The sequence below is a fragment of the Phaenicophaeus curvirostris genome, assembly GCF_032191515.1.
Source record: "Phaenicophaeus curvirostris isolate KB17595 chromosome W unlocalized genomic scaffold, BPBGC_Pcur_1.0 scaffold_34, whole genome shotgun sequence".
Lineage (NCBI taxonomy): Eukaryota > Metazoa > Chordata > Aves > Cuculiformes > Cuculidae > Phaenicophaeus > Phaenicophaeus curvirostris.
Genome location: NW_027206663.1, coordinates 2191652 through 2211161, shown reverse-complemented (window position 1 = coordinate 2211161; position 19510 = coordinate 2191652). Strand labels below are relative to the sequence as shown.

Below are 19510 nucleotides of genomic sequence, written 5' to 3'. Positions count from 1 at the left end.
ATGCATACATTTCTAGCTACAATTTCTCTAATTAGGCATTTCTACAGGGCCTCTGCTCCCCAACGCCTTTTTCTGTGCTTCTCTTTTACTAAACCCCATATGATTAATTTACCTTGTGGGGTGAGAACTCATCCCTCCTCACTATATGACCCTTCCAAATCTGCAGTGAGCTTTTGATCTTCTTTGGTATATTGGGGCTCTCCTTCCAGGGAGATTCGCCCATCAGGGGTCAAAGCCCCTTCTGTTTTTACCTCTCTTTTGGCTGCCTGCTTTGCCTCTCTGTCCACCAGCTCATTTCCTCTTTCCAGTTCCGAATTCACTTTCTGTTGTGCTTTGATTTGCATGGTTGTTACCTTCTCAGGGAGCTGGACTGCTTCCAATAGTTTCAGGATGTCCATATTTGATGTGTTTACCCTGTGAGTTCAATAAATCTTTTTCCTTCCAGATTGCTCCGTTGCATGTACAACTCCAAATGCGCACCTTGAATCTGTATAGATATTTTCAGCTTTGCCTTTACCCAATTCCAAGGCACGGGTCAGAGCAATTATCTCTGCTTTTTGTGCAGATTTATTCATGGGTAAAGGTCCTAACTCTGTTATGTCTCGACTAGTGATCGTGGCATATCCAGCATGTCTTTTACCGCTTAGGACATAACTGCTCCCATCCATGAACCAATCTTCAGCACTTTCCATAGGACCATCTTGCACATGCAAGAGAACCGGGTGATCAGGCCCAGTCAACATGGGTTCACAAAAGGCAGGTCTTGCCAAACTAACCTGATCACCTTCTATGACAAAGTCACTCGGCTGCTGGATGAGGGGAAGGCTGTGGATGTGGTCTTCCTGGACTTCAGTAAAGCCTTTGACACAGTTTCTCACAGCATTCTGCTTGAGAAACTGTCAGCCTCTGGCCTGGACAGGCGCACACTCTCCTGGGTGGAAAACTGGTTGGATGGCCGGGCCCAGAGAGTGGTGGTAAATGGTGTGAAATCCAGCTGGAGGCCAGTGACAAGTGGGGTTCCCCAGGGCTCAGTGCTGGGTCCAGCCCTGTTCCATGTCTTTATCAATGACCTGGATGAAGGCATTGAGTGCACCCTTAGCAAGTTTGCGGACGACACTAAGCTGGGTGGAAGTGTTGATCTGCTGGAGGGTAGGGAGGCTCTGCAAAGGGATCTGAACAGGCTGGACCGCTGGGCTGAGTCCAATGGCATGAGGTTTAACAAGGCCAAATGCCGGGTCCTTGCACTTGGGGCACAACAACCCTATGCAGTGCTACAGACTAGGAGAAGTCTGTCTAGAAAGCTGCCTGGAGGAGAGAGACCTGGGGGTGTTGGCTGACAGCCGACTGAACATGAGCCAGCAGTGTGCCCAGGTGGCCAAGAAGGCCAATGGCATCTTGGCTTGTATCAGAAACGGTGTGACCAGCAGGTCCAGGGAGGTTATTCTCCCTCTGTACTCGGCACTGGTGAGACCGCTCCTCGAATACTGTGTTCACTTCTGGGCCCCTCACCACAAGAAGGATGTTGAGGCTCTGGAGCGAGTCCAGAGAAGAGCAACAAAGCTGGTGAGGGGGCTGGAGAGCAGGTCTTACGAGGAGCGGCTGAGAGAGCTGGGGTTGTTTAGCCTGGAGAAGAGGAGGCTGAGGGGAGACCTCATTGCTCTCTACAACTACCTGAAAGGACGTTGTAGAGAGGAGGGTGCTGGCCTCTTCTCCCAAGTGACAGGGGACAGGACAAGAGGAAATGGCCTCAAGCTCCGCCAGGGGAGGTTTAGGCTGGACATTAGGAAAAAATTTTTCACAGAAAGTGTCATTGGGCACTGGAACAGGCTGCCCAGGGAGGTGGTTGATTCACCTTCCTTGGAGGTGTTTAAGGGACGGGTGGACGAGGTGCTAAGGGCATGGTTTAGTGTTTGATAGGAATGGTTGGACTCGATGATCTGGTGGGTCTCTTCCAACCTGGTTATTCTATGATCCTTCAAGTCCGGATGGCTTGAGAATGTCGCCTCAATAGTTTCCAGTCAGTCATGATGTACTGGTTCCCCTGTGTTTCCGCTAAGAAAAGAGGCTGGATTGACAATGTTATTAATTACAATTTTCTACCATTGCAGTCTGGTATTTCAAGAACATTTGTAGGAAAAGCCAGTGTCCACCTTTCACTTCCAATACAGCAGATATTGTATGGGACACCAACATAATCATTCTCTGACCCAGGGTGAATTTTCGGGCTTCCTGGATATCTAGTATTACAGGCGTAACCGCTCGCAGGCATCCAGGCCAACCTTTTGCAGTTGCGGCCGATTGCTTGGAAAGTATGCAACTGCTCAGAGATATGGGCCCGGATCCTGTGCCAATATTAGAGGAGAAAAAAATGGCTTACTCGCATCTGGGAGTCCCAAGGCTGGAGCCGACATCAGGGCCTTTTTCAGTAATTCAGAGGCCTGTATAGCTTCTTTATTCCATTGAAGGTGTTTCTGTTCAGTGGTTGTTAGTGTGTACAGGAGTTTAACAGGCAGTCCATCCACAGTCAGCACCACCCAGTCATTCCCAGGAGAATTCGTAACTCTCTCACTGTTTGCAATCTCAGAGTTTGCATATTGCCTCTTTTCGGGCTTGTCCCAAAGTCCTCTGTCCAGCACTGAGTTTGTAGCCCAGTTAAATCATCTTGTGCTGCATTATCTGGGCCTTCTTTTTGGATTCCCGATATCCCTGGAGTCCTAGAAAATTCAATAGACTCACCGTCCAGGTCATGCAAGCATCCCTTGTCCTGGTGGCAATCAGGATATCGTTCACATACTGTAACAGTTTTTCTTCCTCTGACGGGGCTTCTCAGGACTCAAGACCAGTGAATGTCTGTGAATGAGCTTCTCTCTTATCAACGTCCATGGTCTTCAAGGCCTTTGCTAGCAGACAGTGCGTATTTCAGTGAGCTAAGCCCTCTAAGTTTTATTAACTTTTCCCCTATATCATATGCCCGCACATCAATGATGGACAGTTATTAGTCTGTTATTCATTCTCTCTGGCCTTCTCCAGCTGTTGCTTCAAATCCTGATGTTGTAGTAAATGCTTCAGTAAAGTGAGCTTCATTCCAATAGGCATAGGTAACAGTTCTTGGATCAGCGTGTGATTAGATTGCAACAATTGATAAGATGTGACACGTGCTGAGTATGTAAAGACAGATCCTGTAATTTCAACAAAAGTCGAAACACAAATGTTTGAATGATTTTTGATATCTACAGTAATATTGTCAATGAGTACAGAATCAAAAAGGTTCTCCGACAAGCGCAGCCTTTACGAATATATACAAGCATTGTTTTGGGGCGTTCATCAGGACAAATTTCAAAATGGCAAACACTTTGTTCGATGTTAAGACAAATGTCTCGAGCTCTCATGGTGTTACTTTCACTGAAGGATCCTTGTTGTTCTGATACAATGCATGTACTCACATCAGTAGTTTAAATCATAGAATCATAGAATAGTTAGGGTTGAAAGGGACCTTAAAGACCACCTAGTTCCAACCCCCCCTGCCATGGGCAGGGACATCTCACTAGGTCAGGCTGCCCAAGGCCCCATACAACCTGGCCTTGAACACCTTCAGGGATGGGGCATCCACAACTTCCCTCGGCAACCTGTTCCAGTGTCTCACCGCTCTCACGGTGAAGAAATTCGTCCTAATGTCTAGTCTAAATCTGCCTCTCTCCAGTTTATATCCATTGCCCTTCATCCTATCACCACAAGCCTTTATGAATACTCCCTCTCCAGCTTTCCTGTAGGCCCCTTTCAGGTACTGGAAGGTCGCTATAAGATCTCCTCGGAACCTTCTCTTCTCCAGGCTGAACAAGCCCAACTCTCTCAACCTGTCCTCGTAGGGAAGGTGCTCCAGCCCTCGGATCATCTTTGTAGCCCTCCTCTGGACTTGTTCCAACAGTTCCATATCCTTCTTATGTTGAGGATTCCAGAACTGGACACTATACTCCAGATGAGGTCTCACAAGAGAAGAATAGAGGGGCAGAATCACCTCCCTCAACCTGCTGGCCATGCCTCTTTTGATGCAGCCCAGGATACGGTTGGCCTTCTGGACTGCAAGCGCACATTGCCTGCTCATATCAAGCTTCTCATCAACTGATTTTGCCATTTAGCCTTCTGCTTCTGCACCCACGCTCTATGCTCTAAAGGACAGAGCATAGTTCCATTGTGATTCAGTCCTAATGCAATGATTGGGTACATCGTATATACCAGAGCATTGTGTATGGTCAACACAAAAGCTGTAGCCATGCTAATGATGGGATCATAGGTAAAATTTACTAAATACCACCAGGACTGGAATTTATTTTCAAATTCAATTGCATTGTCCCAGATCATGTTTCTAATTTCAGCTGTAATTTGTTGCATCCATAGTTGGGTTTGGGTGCAACTAAGAGCCGGAGAGACATTGTTTTGAGCCACACCAAGTGCATCCACATGACCTAGCAAGTCTGCTATACCATAGACACCCCATGACCTTAGTCACATCTCACCAAGAGGAATATTTGGTAATTTGGATTCAGATGGATTGAGGGGCTCATCTTCCTCCCTAATAGGAGAAGGTATTAAACCAATACAAACAACAATAAGGGGAACTTGACTGGTTACACTGGCGTGGTAAATGGGGATTTCTCATTACTCATAACAGTCTCTGTTTCTGATGGCTGCCAAGTGACCATCTGGAGCTCCAGTTAGAGAATCACAGAATCGCAGAATTGCCAGGTGAGCCCTGGAGAACACCATTTGTGACCAGCCTCCAGCCTCCTTTTACCACAACTCTATGGGCCTGGCGATCCAACCAGTTTTCCACTCAGGAGTGTGTGCCCCTGTCCAGGCCAGATTGACACTTCCTCCCAGCTTAGTGTCATCCACAAACATGAAATCTTTGCAAGCATTCAGATTCTTCTGGTGGACGATTTGGATCACTTTCTCCCTTCTGCCATTTGCCCCTGGGGGCGTTAAATCAGAAATCTCATGAGGAGAGGATAATTGTTTTTCAAGCTGATGTGATTTAAATTTGAGACATCTTATTGATGGGCTCTCATATCCATACATGTTGTCATTTGTAGTAAATGGCCTGTTTGGTATAGAACAACCCTGTAGCTTGTATTTTAATAGGTCCTGTGCATTTTGCTAATGACAGTTGACCTAAGTATTTGTTCTTTGTTGACCTTGTAATTAAACTTTTCTAAGCACACTGTCTTATTTAGTGTAGTTAATTCGTATTATAAACTAGATCTCCTCTCATATTTGGAATGTTCTGGGAATTTTTCTTGTCTATTCCATTTGATACCCGTTTCCATAGTTCTCTCCATGTTGCACAACATGCTGGCCTTCATTTGGAATGCCATCTCTAGGCTACTAATCAAAGTTGTTACCTTCACTTTTATATTCTTCTGGCAGACCTCGTTAGGAACGTGTACAGGAAACTGTCCAGCTAAAGCAGAGCTGCTTGAAGTGACTCTGAAAAACAACTTAAAACATTCATCTATGCCAGAGAGGCTTGCATGCAGAGCATTCCCACTGCATTCACTGGGAACAGACATTGGTAGACATATTGATTGTATACATATCCCTTTCAGTATAGCGTCAAAAAGGTTTGTTTCTACCACTCACAGATTGAGCTGCACTTTGCTGCCTTTCATGTGTCCCTCTACTAGTCCACAGATTGTAGGTTCAATGGGAAGGACCATTTTGTAACACCTAGAGAAAATGAAACAGTGGGTTCTTTTTTCTTACTGGGTTTTTGGATATAATTACAATATAAATAAAATTTCAATGATTTAAAATTCAAAACTGCATATCTCCAAATACAATATATACTTCATTCTATGCACATAATTTCTACTAATTATGTAGTGGAGTATTTAAAAAGATGCACTTGCAGCACTGGTACTTAATAATTATATTGTGTTGGTATATAACGCTAGGATAAAAAAGGCTGCATACTGAATGTCTTTATTAACAGACTTTTTACATGCATGACCCCCCCGCCCCCAGTAAATTGTTGTGTGTTAAAAGGGGACTTGTCATAATAAAGTATTTTAGAATCAGATAGAAGCATTACTCTTCTATATCTAAATGAGCTTTGTGCTTTTCTTTTGCAGTGGTGGGTTCTGCACGTGCGCGGCCTACTCAGCTTCCTGAACAGTCTTCCTCCTCTCAACAGAATGGTAGTGTTTCAGAAATATCTCCAGTTCAAGCTGCAAAAAAGGAATTTGGACCCCCTTGTATGTAAACCGTGTATTCATTTATTCTGGGCATTACATGTGCAATCTCTTGGATTATGTTGTTGTCCATAAATGACAAATAGCCTATATAGGCAGTTCCCTGTAGGCTTCCTCAAGAAGCTTTTTCAGACTGCTGTGGCTAAACAAATGTTCACTTTTGTTATAGTTGTTCTAATATTTGGAATTTGTTTTTCCTTTATTTTTTTTTAACCATGACAGCATTTTTATTTAATCCACCTGGGCTTTCTTTTAATTCAAGCCAAGAGATCACACGTATCCAAACATCATCATGTGTCCAAATACTTTTTGAGCGTCATTGTCCTTATATTTTTGGTTGTTTGAGTATGTAATTATTATCTCATTCTCATGATTTTTTTCTAATTAAGTATTCTGTAAATTTTATAAATTGTATTGTAATAATTATTCTATACTAATACTGATGTGCTGAAAAGATAGTTGATATAAACGAATGCATTCTAATTATTCATAAATTAGTATAACTGAAATGTTATAGTGTAAATACTAAATTCATGTGACACTAAAAATATTCTAAAATTATATCATTTTCTTTAAGCACGTAGAAAATCTAATTGTGTAAAAGAGGTTGAAAAATTGCAAGAGAAACGCGAAAAAAGAAGGTTACAGCAGCAGGAACTTAGAGAAAAAAGAGCTCAGGTTAGTATTTTTAGCTCAGATGGAAAACATGTCAGAAAGAGAAGCTGTTTGCAAAATTATTGAGTTTTTTTCAGTAATTTTTATGTACTGTAATAATCTTGAAATTAACTGGTTTTATCCTGTATGTAATTCTGATAAATATTTTGGTGCATGGTTGCAGTGCTCCAATAATACTATTTCTTTAGACAGTTTTCCCCCTCTTTTTTTTGTAAATAATTGTTTACAATTGCTTATCTTTCTGTGTGTTATTTAAAATTTAAGTACTGATGACAGCCCTTTCTTAGGGAAAATATATAATAAAAAATTTGGCTTTTAGATAGGGCTGTAATTCTGCATGAGGTATTACATTATGATAAGTTTTTCTTTATGATCTTTGATGATTTGTAGGAGATCTATCTGAGGCTCAAGTCTGAGTTGATATTTTTTTCCTTTACACCTATGCATTTATAATTTAGCTTTGCATCATGCAAGTAGGTTGGCAGCAAGTTGTTAGAAACTTGTGTGAAAGAAATGAAGTTGTTAATCCTTTGAGAAAATCTGTTGATATTAAATGACTTGCTGTCACAATAGTATAAAAACTTGAGCAAAACTAGTAGCTTAATCTTGTTGGAAGACCTGTATGTATGTGTTAGCCTGTCTGAAAAGGTAATGCAACACTGCTACTCACATGAGAAGTGCCACCACCAAGCAAATAATTCATGCAATTTACTTCATGGTTTAATGATGTTTCCAAGTTGACCTAAAATCACTTAGGCTGAATTAATGTTCTCTAATTTCCAACCACTTCACAGAATCACAGAATCACTGAAACACTAGGTTGGAAAAGACCCACAGGACTATCAAGTCCAACCCTTCCAATCAATCACTAAACTATTCCCCTCAGCACCTTATCCACCTGTCTTTTAAACACCTCCAGGGAAGGTGACTCAACCACCTCCCTGGGTAGCCTGTTCCAGTTCCCAATGACCCTTTCTGTGAAAAATTTTTTCCTAATGTCCAGCCTGAACCTCCCCTAGTTGAGCTTGAGGCCATTCCCTCTTGTCCTGTCCCCTGTCACATAGGAGAAGAGGCCAGCACCCTCCTCTCTACAACCTCCTTTCAGGTAGTTGAAGAGAGCAATGAGGTCTCCCCTCAGCCTCCTCTTCTCCAGGCTAAACAACCCCAGCTCTCTCAGCCGTTCCTCATAAGGCCTGTTCTCCAGCCCCCTCACCAGCTTTGTTGCTCTTCTCTGGACTCGCTCCAGAGCCTCAACATCCTTCTTGTGGTGAGGGGCCCAGAAATGAACACAGTATTCGAGGAGCAGTCTCACCAGTGCCGAGTACAGAGGGAGAATAACCTCCCTGGACCTGCTGGTCACACCGTTTCTGATACAAGCCAAGATGCCATTGGCCTTCTTGGCCACATGGGCACACTGCTGGCTCATATTCAGTCGGCTGTCAACCAACACGCCCAGGTCTCTCTCCTCCAGGCAGCTTTCTAGACAGACTTCTCCTAGTCTGTAGCACTGCACAGGGTTGTTGTGCCCCAAGTGCAGGACCCAGCATTTGGCCTTGTTAAACCTCATGCTACTGGTATCAGCCCAGGGATCCAGCCTGTTCAGATCCCTTTGCAGAGCCTCCCTACCCTCCATCAGATCAACACTTTCACCCAGCTTAGTGTCATCTGCAGACTTGCTAAGGGTGCACTCAATGCCTTCATCCAGGTCATTGATAAAGACATGGAACAGGGCTGGGCCCAGCACTGAGCCCTGGGGAACCCCACTTGTCACTGGCCTCCAGCTGGATTTCACACCATTTACCACCACTCTCTGGGCCTGGCCATCCAATCAGTTTTCCACCCAGGAGAGTGTGCGCCTGTCCAGGCCAGAGGCTGACAGTTTCCTAAGCAGAATGCTGTGAGAAACTGTGTCAAAGGCTTTACTGAAGTCCAAGAAGGCTACATCCACAGCCTTCCCTCATCCAGTAGGTGGGTCACTTTGTCATAGGAGGTGATCAGGTTAGTTTGGCAAGACCTGCCTTTTGTGAACCCGTGTTGACTGGGCCTGATCACCCAGTTCTCTTGCATGTGCTTCATCATAGCACTCACCTGTTCTATCATTTTCCCTGGCACTGAGGTCAGACTGACAGGCCTGTAGTTTCCTGGGTCCTCCCTGCAACCCTTCTTGTAGATGGGCACAACATCAATTAAGTGGAATTTCCCCATCCAGCCAGAACTGCTTGAAGATGATGGAAAGGGGTTTGGCAAGCACGTCCTCCAGCTCCCTCAATACACTTGGGTGGATCCCATCCGGCCCCATAGAGTTTTGAGTGTCTAATTGGGCAAGCAAGTCTCTAACCACCTCCTCATGGATCATGGGAGCTTTGTTCTGCTCCTCTAACTCCTGGGTATGCACATACAGGGCACAACTTTCCTTAGTGTTAAAGACTGAGGCAAAGAAGGCATTAAATACCTCAGTCTTGTCCTCATCCTTTGCCAGAGTTGTTCCATCTGCATCGAATTGAGACTCAATATTCTCCCTAGTCCTCCTTTTATTGTTAATGTATTTATAGAAAGAATTTTTGTTATCTTTCACAGACTTGGCCAATCTAAGTTCTAGTTGGGCCTTAGTCCTCCTGATTTTTTCTCTGTATGATCTCACTTTCTCCCTGTAGTCCACCCAAGATGCCTGTCCCTTCTTCCAAAGCTCATAGACATTCCTCTTCTTTATGATGTCCCCCCAGATCTCCCTGGTCAACCAAGCTGGTTTTTTTTCCCTGCCAGCTCATTTTCTGGAACATGGGGATGGCTTACTCCTGAGCTGCTAGGATTTCCTTTTTGAGGAGCGCCCAGCCCTCATGGGCTCCCTTGCCCTTAAGGACTGCCTCCCTTGGGACTTTGCCAACCAGCCTTCTGAACAGTCCCAAGTCTGCCCTCTGGAAGTTTAATGTGACTGTTCTGCTAATCCCCCTCCTCACCTCACATAGAACTGAGGAACCTATCATCTCGTGATCACTTTTTACCAGGCATCCTCCAACCGTCACATCTCCCACAAGGCCTTCTCTGTTCACAAACAGCAAGTCCAGCAGGGTGCCTTCCCTTATCGGCTCACTCACCGGCTGTGTGAGGAAGTTGTCTTCCATGCACTCCAGGAACCTCCTGGACTGCTTCCTTTCTGCTGTATTGTACTTCCAGCAGACATCCGGAAGATTGAAATCTCCCTCGAGGACAAAAGGTAGCTATCTTGAGACTACTCCCAGTTATTTATAGAAGAGCTCATCAGCTGCTTCATCTCGGCTGGGTGGTCTGTAACAGACTCCCATCACAATATCTACCTTCTTGTGGCCTCCTCTGATTTTAACCCACAAGCACTCGATCCCGTCATCACTGTTATCAAACTCAAGGGTATCAAAGCTCTCTCTAACATACAGGGCTACCCCGCCTCCTCTCCTACCCTTCCTGTCCTGCCTGAAGGGTTTGTACCCCACCATAGCTGCACTCCAGTTATACGAGTCGTTCCACCATGTTTCTGTGATGGCAACTACATTGTAGTCTCCTTGCCCTACAGCAGCTTCCAATTCTTCCTGCTTATTGCCCATGCTGCGTGCATTGGTGTAAATGCACTTCAGCTGGGCTGGTGAACCCTCAGCCCTCATGAAGGGAATAGTGTTCATTCCCAATTGACTGGTCCCTGGAATATCTAACCCCTCAGTGCCAGTTTCATCTTTATCGTCACCAGATGTACTCACCCCCACTTGCTCTGTGGTGACATACTGGCGGTCCTTGCCAGCACACCATCTCTCAGGCACTGGAGTTCCATTTCCAGGCTCACTCCTGACTAGCCTGGCTTTGTCCCCCTCCTCCTTCACATCTGGTTTAAAGCTCTATTTATGAGCCCTGCTAGATTTTTAGTAAGGACCTTAGTACCCCTAGGAGACAAGCATGCCTCATCCCTAGTAAGGAAGCCCGGGGTTGTGTAGGCCAGTCCATGATCAAAGAACCCAAAGTTTTTCTCCTCACACCAGGTTCAGAGACGGGTATTAATCAAGTGCTTCTTTTTGACCTCTTGCTCCTCATTCCTTAGCGTTGGAATGGAGCTAAACACTACTTGCACCCTAGAGCCCTCCATCATTCTCCCCAGAGCCCTGAAGTCTCTCTTTATGGCTTTCAGCTTCCGCACTTAAACAAATGCAAAACATTACTATGGCTTTATGTGCAAGGAGCAAATAATTTTTGTTTTATTTATTAAAATTCTTTGATGTGGTACTACAGCTAAAATTTTCTTTTTATCATTTCTGTGACAACTCCGTTTGCATACAAGTCTTAAACTTCTGTATGAGAAAGTTCTGTTTTTCTTGGTGACTTGTATGTATCTATGCTTCGTGTTGCTTTGTGTATCCTTTTGTGAAATGCAGTAATAATCAGCCATTCTGGTGGGCAAGACCTTTAAACAGATTTTGAAAAATATTAGACAAATACCTTTTCCACAATAAGCAATACCCTGTTCTGAACATTAGAAGGAAGTGTTTTAGCAGGAATGCATTTTGTATGGACTTACTGTAAGTAGTTTTTAGTTCACCATAGTCAGGGTGAATATATTAAAGATACAGTCAACTTGTGATTACCCAGGCACAGTTTTATCTGAGGTGTGGATCAGCTGTGTCACAGGTGTACAGACATGAGCTGGCTCCATTTCATCTTGTTAACCCCAGTTCAGTGCTTTCTGAAAGTGACTACACTATTTTCACAGCCACTTGTGATACAGAAGGAGTTTTAACTCATTTGTGGGAAGCCGTACAAAGCTTAATAAGGTATGAGCACCAGAGCTGGCTATGCATGGCATCAGCAGCATGTCCTGAATTGGGGTAAAAACTGACAGTTGCAGGGACAAATTACATGAATAACATTTGAGCGATTCTGCAGAAAACCAGCTTAGCTCACAACAGGCTCAGTAGCTCAGGCTTCATGAGGTTTAAAGGGGCTCCATGCATGGCCTCTTACAAATCTGTTTGCTCTGATACTGAAGGTTCCAGGTTTAGGGACAGGAGATCTTGTGAGCCTGGATGTAACCTACTGTGTATCATTTGGATTACTTCTCCTTTTTGGGGGGTCTAGGAGCGTTAGAAGAGTTTCCAATGCATCCAAGTAACTGTAGGAGTTAACTCAAGATTGGCAAGTAGGATCAGTCTCCTTTAACTAACTCGGATCCAGTAGGATTGTGTTTAGAGCAGCTAGGGCACCTGCACTGTCCTCTGCAATGTGTTTTGTACCTGCATAACAGAGTGTATCCATTTGTCTGTTGGACCGCCTTATCCCAGATTAAGAAATGTTGACCATATATGCTGTCTGTTGTACAGCTGTATTTCTTTAATGTGAAGATTCTGGTAAAAGGCAAGAGTCATTTCTTTCTTGAGTAGACTTCTAATGAGTCCTCAATTAAAAATTATTTTCTATTACATGCCAACTAAAACTATAAAATAGAAGGCATATAATGGTTTTGATTTATAATCCGTAAATTAGCTACATTAGAATGGAAAAAGGCATTGAACTTGCAGTTGAGACATATATGGCATTTTGGAGAAAAAATAACATTTCAGTTAATGTATATATTCTTTACAAGTAAATTTAGAAAATATTGAAATTAGTTCATTTCAGGGGAAAAAAAAGTATACTAGAAATTCTGTTGCTTACTTCCCTAGGATGTTGATGCTACAAACCCAAATTATGAAATTATGTGCATGATAAAAGACTTCCGGGGAAGTTTGGATTATAGACCACTGACAACTGCCGATCCTGTAAGTGCCCCAATGATGTAGAAATTTTTTAACCGTCTGAATTCTGCTGTTTCCATTTTTTTCAATGTATGAATATACTTATGTGTGTAAACATAAAAATTAATTATAAATTAATATATATTGATGTTCTTTATAACATGGGTTTATTTTTTCACTCATTTTTTTGTCATTTAAATATCTTTTGACTATAAAATAATACCAACATGAACTGAGTAGTCAGTCAGCCTCTATATTATAGATTTTCCTGGGATGGTAAGGGATGTGCACACAAAACCATTAAGCTTCTCTGAAAAATCCTGTTGAGTATAAAGATTAATATTTGATCTTTGAAGATGATGAGGGCCTTTGATTTGCAGAGAAATAAGAGGAGCAGAATCCTTAAATGATGAAGATTATCAGATCTCTATGGAAATCATAGAATGGTTTGGGTTGGAAAGGACCTTAAAGATCATCTAGTTCCAACCCCCTGCCATAGGCAGGGACACCTTTCACTAGATCAGGTTGCTCAAAGCCTCATTCAAATTGGTCTTGAACATCTCCAGGGAGGGGGCATCCATGACTTCTCTGGGCAACCTGGGCCAATGCCTCACTGCCCTCATAGGAAAAAATTTCTTCCTAATATCTAATCTAAATCTCCCCTCTTTTAGTTTAAAACCATTACCCCTTGTCCTATCACTACACTCCCTGATAACAAATTGCTCCCCAGCTTTCCTGTAGGCCCCCTCTAAGTACTGGAAGGCTGCTATATGGTATCCCCCAGAGCCTTCTCTTCTCTTCTCTTCTCTTCTCTTCTCTTCTCTTCTCTTCTCTTCTCTTCTCTTCTCTTCTCTTCTCTTCTCTTCTCTTCTCTTCTCTTCTCTTCTCTTCTCTTCTCTTCTCTTCTCTTCTCTTCTCTTCTCTTCTCTTCTCTTCTCTTCTCTTCTCTTCTCTTCTCTTCTCTTCTCTTCACAAGCCCAACTCTCTAAGCCTGTCTTCATATGGGAGATGCTCCAGCCCCAAATCATCTTTGTGGCCTCCTTTGGACCCCCTTGATCAAGTCCACGTCCTTCTTGTGTTAGGGGTCCCAGAGCTGAATACAGTACTCCAGGTGGGGTCTCACGAGAGTGGAGTAGAGGGGCAGAATTATCTCCCTTGACCTGCTGGCCACACTTCTTTTGATGCAGCCCAGGATGCAATTGGCTTTCTGGACTGTGAGTATGCATAGCCAGCTCATATTCAGTTTTTCCTTCACCAATACCCCCAAATCCTTCTCTTCAGGTCTACTCTCAATCCATTCTCCACCCAGCCTGTATCCATGTTTGTGATTGCCAGGTACAGGACCTTACACTTGGCCTTGTTGAACTTCATGAGCTTTGCATGGGCCTACCTCTCTAGCTTGTCAAGGTCCCTCTGGATGGCATCCCTTCCCTCTAGAATATCAACCCCACCACACAGTTTGGTGAGGGTTGCCCTCAATCGCACTGTCCATGTCCCTGACAAAGATGTTAAACAGTACTGGTCCCAATACGGACCCCTGAGGGACACCACTTGTTACTGGTCTCCACTTGGACATTGAGCCATTGACCACAACTCTGTGAGTACAACCATCCAGCCAATTCCTGAACCGAGCTGTTCATCCATCAAATCCATGTCTCTCCAAGTTAGAGACAAGGATGATGTGCAGGACAGTATCAAATGCTTTGTACAAGTCCAGGTAGATGATGTCAGTTACTCTTCCCTTATCCACCAATGCTGTAGCCCCATCATAGAAGGCCACCAAATTTGTCAGGCACTATTTGCCCTTAGTGAAGCCATGGTGGCTGTCACCACTCTCCTCCTTGTTTTCCATGCGTCTCAGCAGAGTTTCCAGGAGGATCTGCTCCATGATCTTGACAGGCACAGAGGTGAGACTGACCGGCCTGTAGTTCCCCAGCTCTTCCTTTTTCCTTTTAAAAATGGGAGTTATGTTTCTCCTTTTCCAGTCAGTGGGAACTTTACTGAACTGCCATGACTTCTCAAATATGATGGATAGTGGCTTAGCAATTTCATCCACCAGTTCCCTCAGGACCCGCAGATGCATCTCATTAGGGCCTGTGAACTTGCGCACCTTCAGGTTCCTTAGATGGTCTTGAATCTAATCTTCTCCTATGGCAGGCATACTTCATTTTCCCAATCCCTGCCTTTGGATTCTGTGAGTTGGGTGGTATGGCTTGAGCCCCTACCAGTGAAGACTGAGGCAAAAAAAGCCTCGTTGAGTACCTCAGCCTTCTCCATGTCAATTGTAGCCAGGTCTCCTGTTTCACTCATTGGGAGGATACAGTTTCTTTCCTCTTCCATTGTTTTCCTACGTGCCTGAAGAAACTCTTCTTGTTATTTTTTATGTCCCTAGCCAAGTTCAGCTCCAGCTATGCCTTGGCTTTCTTGATCCCCTACGTGCACCCCTGAGCCATATCCATATAATTACCCTGGGATGTGTATCCCTACCTCCACTGCCTATGCATTTTGGTTTTTTATTTTAGTTTGGCTAAGAGGTCTTGACTTAGCCAAGTTGGCTTCCTGCCTCCTCTGCTTGACTTCTTGCACACTGGGATTGAGATTTTTTGCACCCTAGGAAAAATATCTTTTAAATATCTCATAGCTCTTGTTTTCTCCTTTACCTCTGAGGGCATATTCCCAAGGGTTCCCACGTAATGGTGCCCTAAATAGACAAAAGTTTACCTTTCTGAGGTTTGGGGCCCTGACCCTACTTTTTACCCATCCTGTACCCCTCAAGGTTGAGAATTCTACCAGAGCATGCTCAAAGAGATTGTGACAGCTAGATTTCCTTGCAGTGTTCCAAGATTTACCTCCTACTCTGCAGGATCAGATCACTGTCATCAGGGAGTTTTATTAATGTATGGTTCTCCCTTTTGGGTTCTTCGTTACTGTGCAGACACAAGAGGCTTTTACATGTTCAAATAACTCACTGTCTTGGAAATTTGTCTTCGATTGATTAATTAATTAAAGAATAGAAGTAAAATATTGTATAACTGGAATTAGGGTATAGTTCACTGAGAGATTGTTTCCTTTGTAGATTGATGAGCACAGGATATGTGTTTGTGTACGAAAACGACCACTCAATAAAAAAGGTATGACCATTTAAGATTTTGAAGAATTTCTTCTCTGAAAAGCTGCTTCTAATAGTAATAATATTTGTATTAAAGCGATCTAGAAATATTAATCAAAGGTGAAACTCTGTTATACTAGACAATATGTGTAAGGGACCCAGAAAGTTCATAGACTTATCATAACCTGGGTAAAGACAGTGAGAAAAGTAGTTTAACCGTTACTGGGAGCTGAAGCACAGAGGGACTGCAATTTTTTTCCCAAGGTCCTCTAGGATGTATTTATTTGATCTGGGCATTATTTCTACTGTAATTTCTTCAGTTTTCTTACACTGTGTTAGAATCACAATTCTTTTAAATTATCCTTTAAGTGATCTCCTGATCTCCTGAACTACCCAATGAAAACTCTTCTACACTTTTTTTTAGTACGTGTACTTTCAAGTGGTCTTGAATCAGACATCAAGGGAAAAAATCAGGTGCCTGAATGCTCGTGTCTTCTGACATGTAAGGTGTCTAAGACATCCTCACAGGGCTAGCAGGTTACAGACAAACTGAAGACTTGTATCTCCTGGAGTGATGCTCAGGGCTGGGCAGGTTACCCTAGGGCATGTGAAATGGCACTAAACAACGTTTCTTTAAGTACTGGAATCATCCCCTAGTGACTTCTTTTTATGTATGATTGGTATTACTACTTTTTTTCTTACTGCCTGCTGATCAGACTGGAGTCCATAGTCAAAAAAAACCCATTTAGGTTTTCAACTCCAGTTCAATCCCACTCTTTCTATGAATTTCTTTACTTTCAGTGGGAAATTAAGAACTGAAAATGCTTCTGGATTGCAGTCTGTCTGAATCCAGCCTGAAGTAAGCTGACTTTCATTTTGAAAGATATTTCTATCCTTCTCTTTTTGTCATATTTTGTTTAGCTAAAGGTCTCAATGAACATCACTCTGAAACAACGTGGGTTGCATTTATTATTTTTGTACTGTCAGAACTACACATTGAGGATTATCTGGAACATATCCAGAGGAAAATGGGAGAATTGTATGAGAAAGGGAAAACATATGCTGATGTCAGCATATAGTTAGTTTTCTTTTGTCCTTTTCCTTCCATGTTGCTGCTTCCCCTACCTTCTTTTTATTTTTACTTTTATCGTTCTCTTACTCCCTATTTTTTTTTCATTGATCTGAAAGTAATGCATGATCTCAAAAACTAGTTGATTGAAAGTATTTTGCACAAGCTATGTAATAAGGGCTTTCAATATACAAGTCTGGTAGCAGTTCAATTTCTGTTTTATCATTGCAATTTATCTTTAATAAAATATTGCATGCAACACATTTGGGGGCACGTTACCTTCTACCTGCACTAAAGGCGGACAAAGTGAAATTACAGTAAATGACAGCAAGTTATCATGAGGAACGAGTTGGTATTCAGAAGTGGGATTTGATTCAGTGCCAGTTGCATATCTTGAGTATCAGTAATCTGGAGCTATTAAAAAATAGTTCTGTGGTGTTGGTAGGAAGATGAGTGTCTAGGTAAAAATGAGGTTGGCACTAAAGCTATTTTGCATTTTTACAAATAAGCTATAATAAAAAGGTATTAATGAAATAATCTATGCTGGGGAGGAACCATAGAGATAATCTAGTACCCACATAATAGCCTTCTGAGAATGTGCACTCTAATTATGAAAGTTCATATGAAACAGTATTTCCCATGCCACATTTTAAAATTGAAGAATATAAAGGAATCAAATATATTAACGTGTCATCCCCTGAAGAGAAAAAATATAAATAGTTTTTCCTTTATTTTTGCAATAACAATGCGTCAAAAGATATTATCTTTCCCCCTTCATGTTCTGTATTTTGAAATTCTGTAAGATGTTCAAATAATTTAATAGAAATCCAGCATAAAAATCAATTTCTGTCAGTCTTAGAAACACAGAATTATCAACAAAGTCTTTAGGTGTTATCAGGACCAGTCATTCTGTGGATTGACTTTGCAGGAAGTAGGTCTTCAGATTGACATTTTAAGCTTTTATTTCAGTGACATACACTTATAATTGAGAAATTATATAATTGTATTGTGGGTTTCAAAGACAGTATTTCAAATTTTCATGAGAAAGGAATGCAGGTTGTCATCACAAATAGCTGGAAGCAGATAAATGTCTTACTCCAAACAACTGTTTAAGAGAAAACAGCTTTTGGCTGCTTTAACTAAAAAGCTTTTTCTGCAAAGAATTGACCTTTATATATATCTTTTCATCACTATTCCTTATTTCTTCTCTGTAATTACTTTAGAATAATTGCATTTTATTTAATTGCAGTACAGTTGAAAAATTGATTGTATAGTGACTTGTATGTATATTTCTGTTGATGTTAATGTCATGCAATGATAACCATTGTACTGTTTGATCAATATGTTAACTGATGAAAAGATTTCTAAAAGAAATGAAAAGAACTGCATGCCTTTAAGAAATTTTACATAGAAATGCAAGTAGGACACATTAGTGATCCTGACTCTGCACAGAAAAGATCTTTATTTTTGTGCATATCATGGATCGCTGGGTTCTCTGTTTTGCTGAGTCATATCTCATATAACAATTAGCAATAAATTGTAGTGCTGTATAGTAATTATAACTTGGGAACTCACTTGAAATTGCATCTAGATGGCTTTTGCTCATTCTCAGTGATAGGAAGCATCATTAGCATTTTCAGCTTTTTCTGCTTACAAGATAATTTTTAGAAATATTTTACTTTAGAGAAATTCTATGTTAAAGATGTATACTTTAGATTCCAGGAGGAATACACAAATGAAAATGTCTTTGTAGAATGCAAACAATTTTTTTTTTTTAAAGATGTGAGCATATGACTATAATTTTAAGGAAAATAAAAAGACAAAATTTTAAAATGAAGCTATGATGACAGTGCTTTAATTAATTATGTTAGTTTTTCTAATCAACTTTGTATGACCAAAAGGCAGGTCTTGCCAGACTAACCTGATCGCCTTCTATGACAAAGTGACTCGGCTGCTGGATGAGGGAAAGGCTGTGGATATGGTCTTCCTGGACTTCAGCAAAGCCTTTGACACAGTTTCTCACAGCATTCTGTTTGAGAAACTGTCAGCCTCTGGCCTGGACAGGCGCACACTCTCCTGGGTGGAAAACTGGTTGGATGGCCGGGCCCAGAGAGTGGTGGGAAATGGTGTGAAATCCAGCTGGAGGCCAGTGACAAGTGGGGTTCCCCAGGGCTCAGTGCTGGGTCCAGCCCTGTACCAATGTCTTTATCAATGACCTGGATGAAGGCATTGAGTGCACCCTTAGCAAGTTTGTGGACGACACTAAGCTGGGTGGAAGTGTTGATCTGCTGGAGGGTAGGGAGGCTCTGCAAAGGGATCTGAACAGGCTGGACCGCTGGGCTGAGTCCAATGGCATGAGGTTTAACAAGGCCAAATGCCGGGTCCTGCACTTGGGGCACAACAACCCTATGCAGTGCTACAGACTGGGAGAAGTCTGTCTAGAAAGCTGCCTGGAGGAGAGAGACCTGGGGGTGTTGGTTGACAACCGACTGAATATGAGCCAGCAGTGTGCCCAGGTGGCCAAGAAGGCCAATGGCATCTTGGCTTGTATCAGAAACGGCGTGACCAACAGGTCCAGGGAGGTTATCCTCCCTCTGTACTCGGCACTGGTGAGACCGCTCCTCGAATACTGTGTTCACTTCTGGGCCCCTCACCACAA

General features: G+C 42.5%; 1 protein-coding gene across 2 annotated transcripts in view; it reads left to right on the top strand.

The window, feature by feature from the left end:
- LOC138733793 (kinesin-like protein KIF2A) overlaps positions 1 to 19510 on the top strand; it is a 147751-nt gene that overhangs the window by 85899 nt on the left and 42342 nt on the right. For both annotated transcript variants that reach the window (XM_069881285.1, XM_069881284.1), the window contains exons 5-8: positions 6129 to 6251; positions 6826 to 6926; positions 12602 to 12697; positions 15750 to 15804. In XM_069881285.1, coding sequence (XP_069737386.1) covers positions 6129 to 6251; positions 6826 to 6926; positions 12602 to 12697; positions 15750 to 15804 — 375 coding nt within the window. The remainder of the gene's footprint in view (positions 1 to 6128; positions 6252 to 6825; positions 6927 to 12601; positions 12698 to 15749; positions 15805 to 19510) is intronic.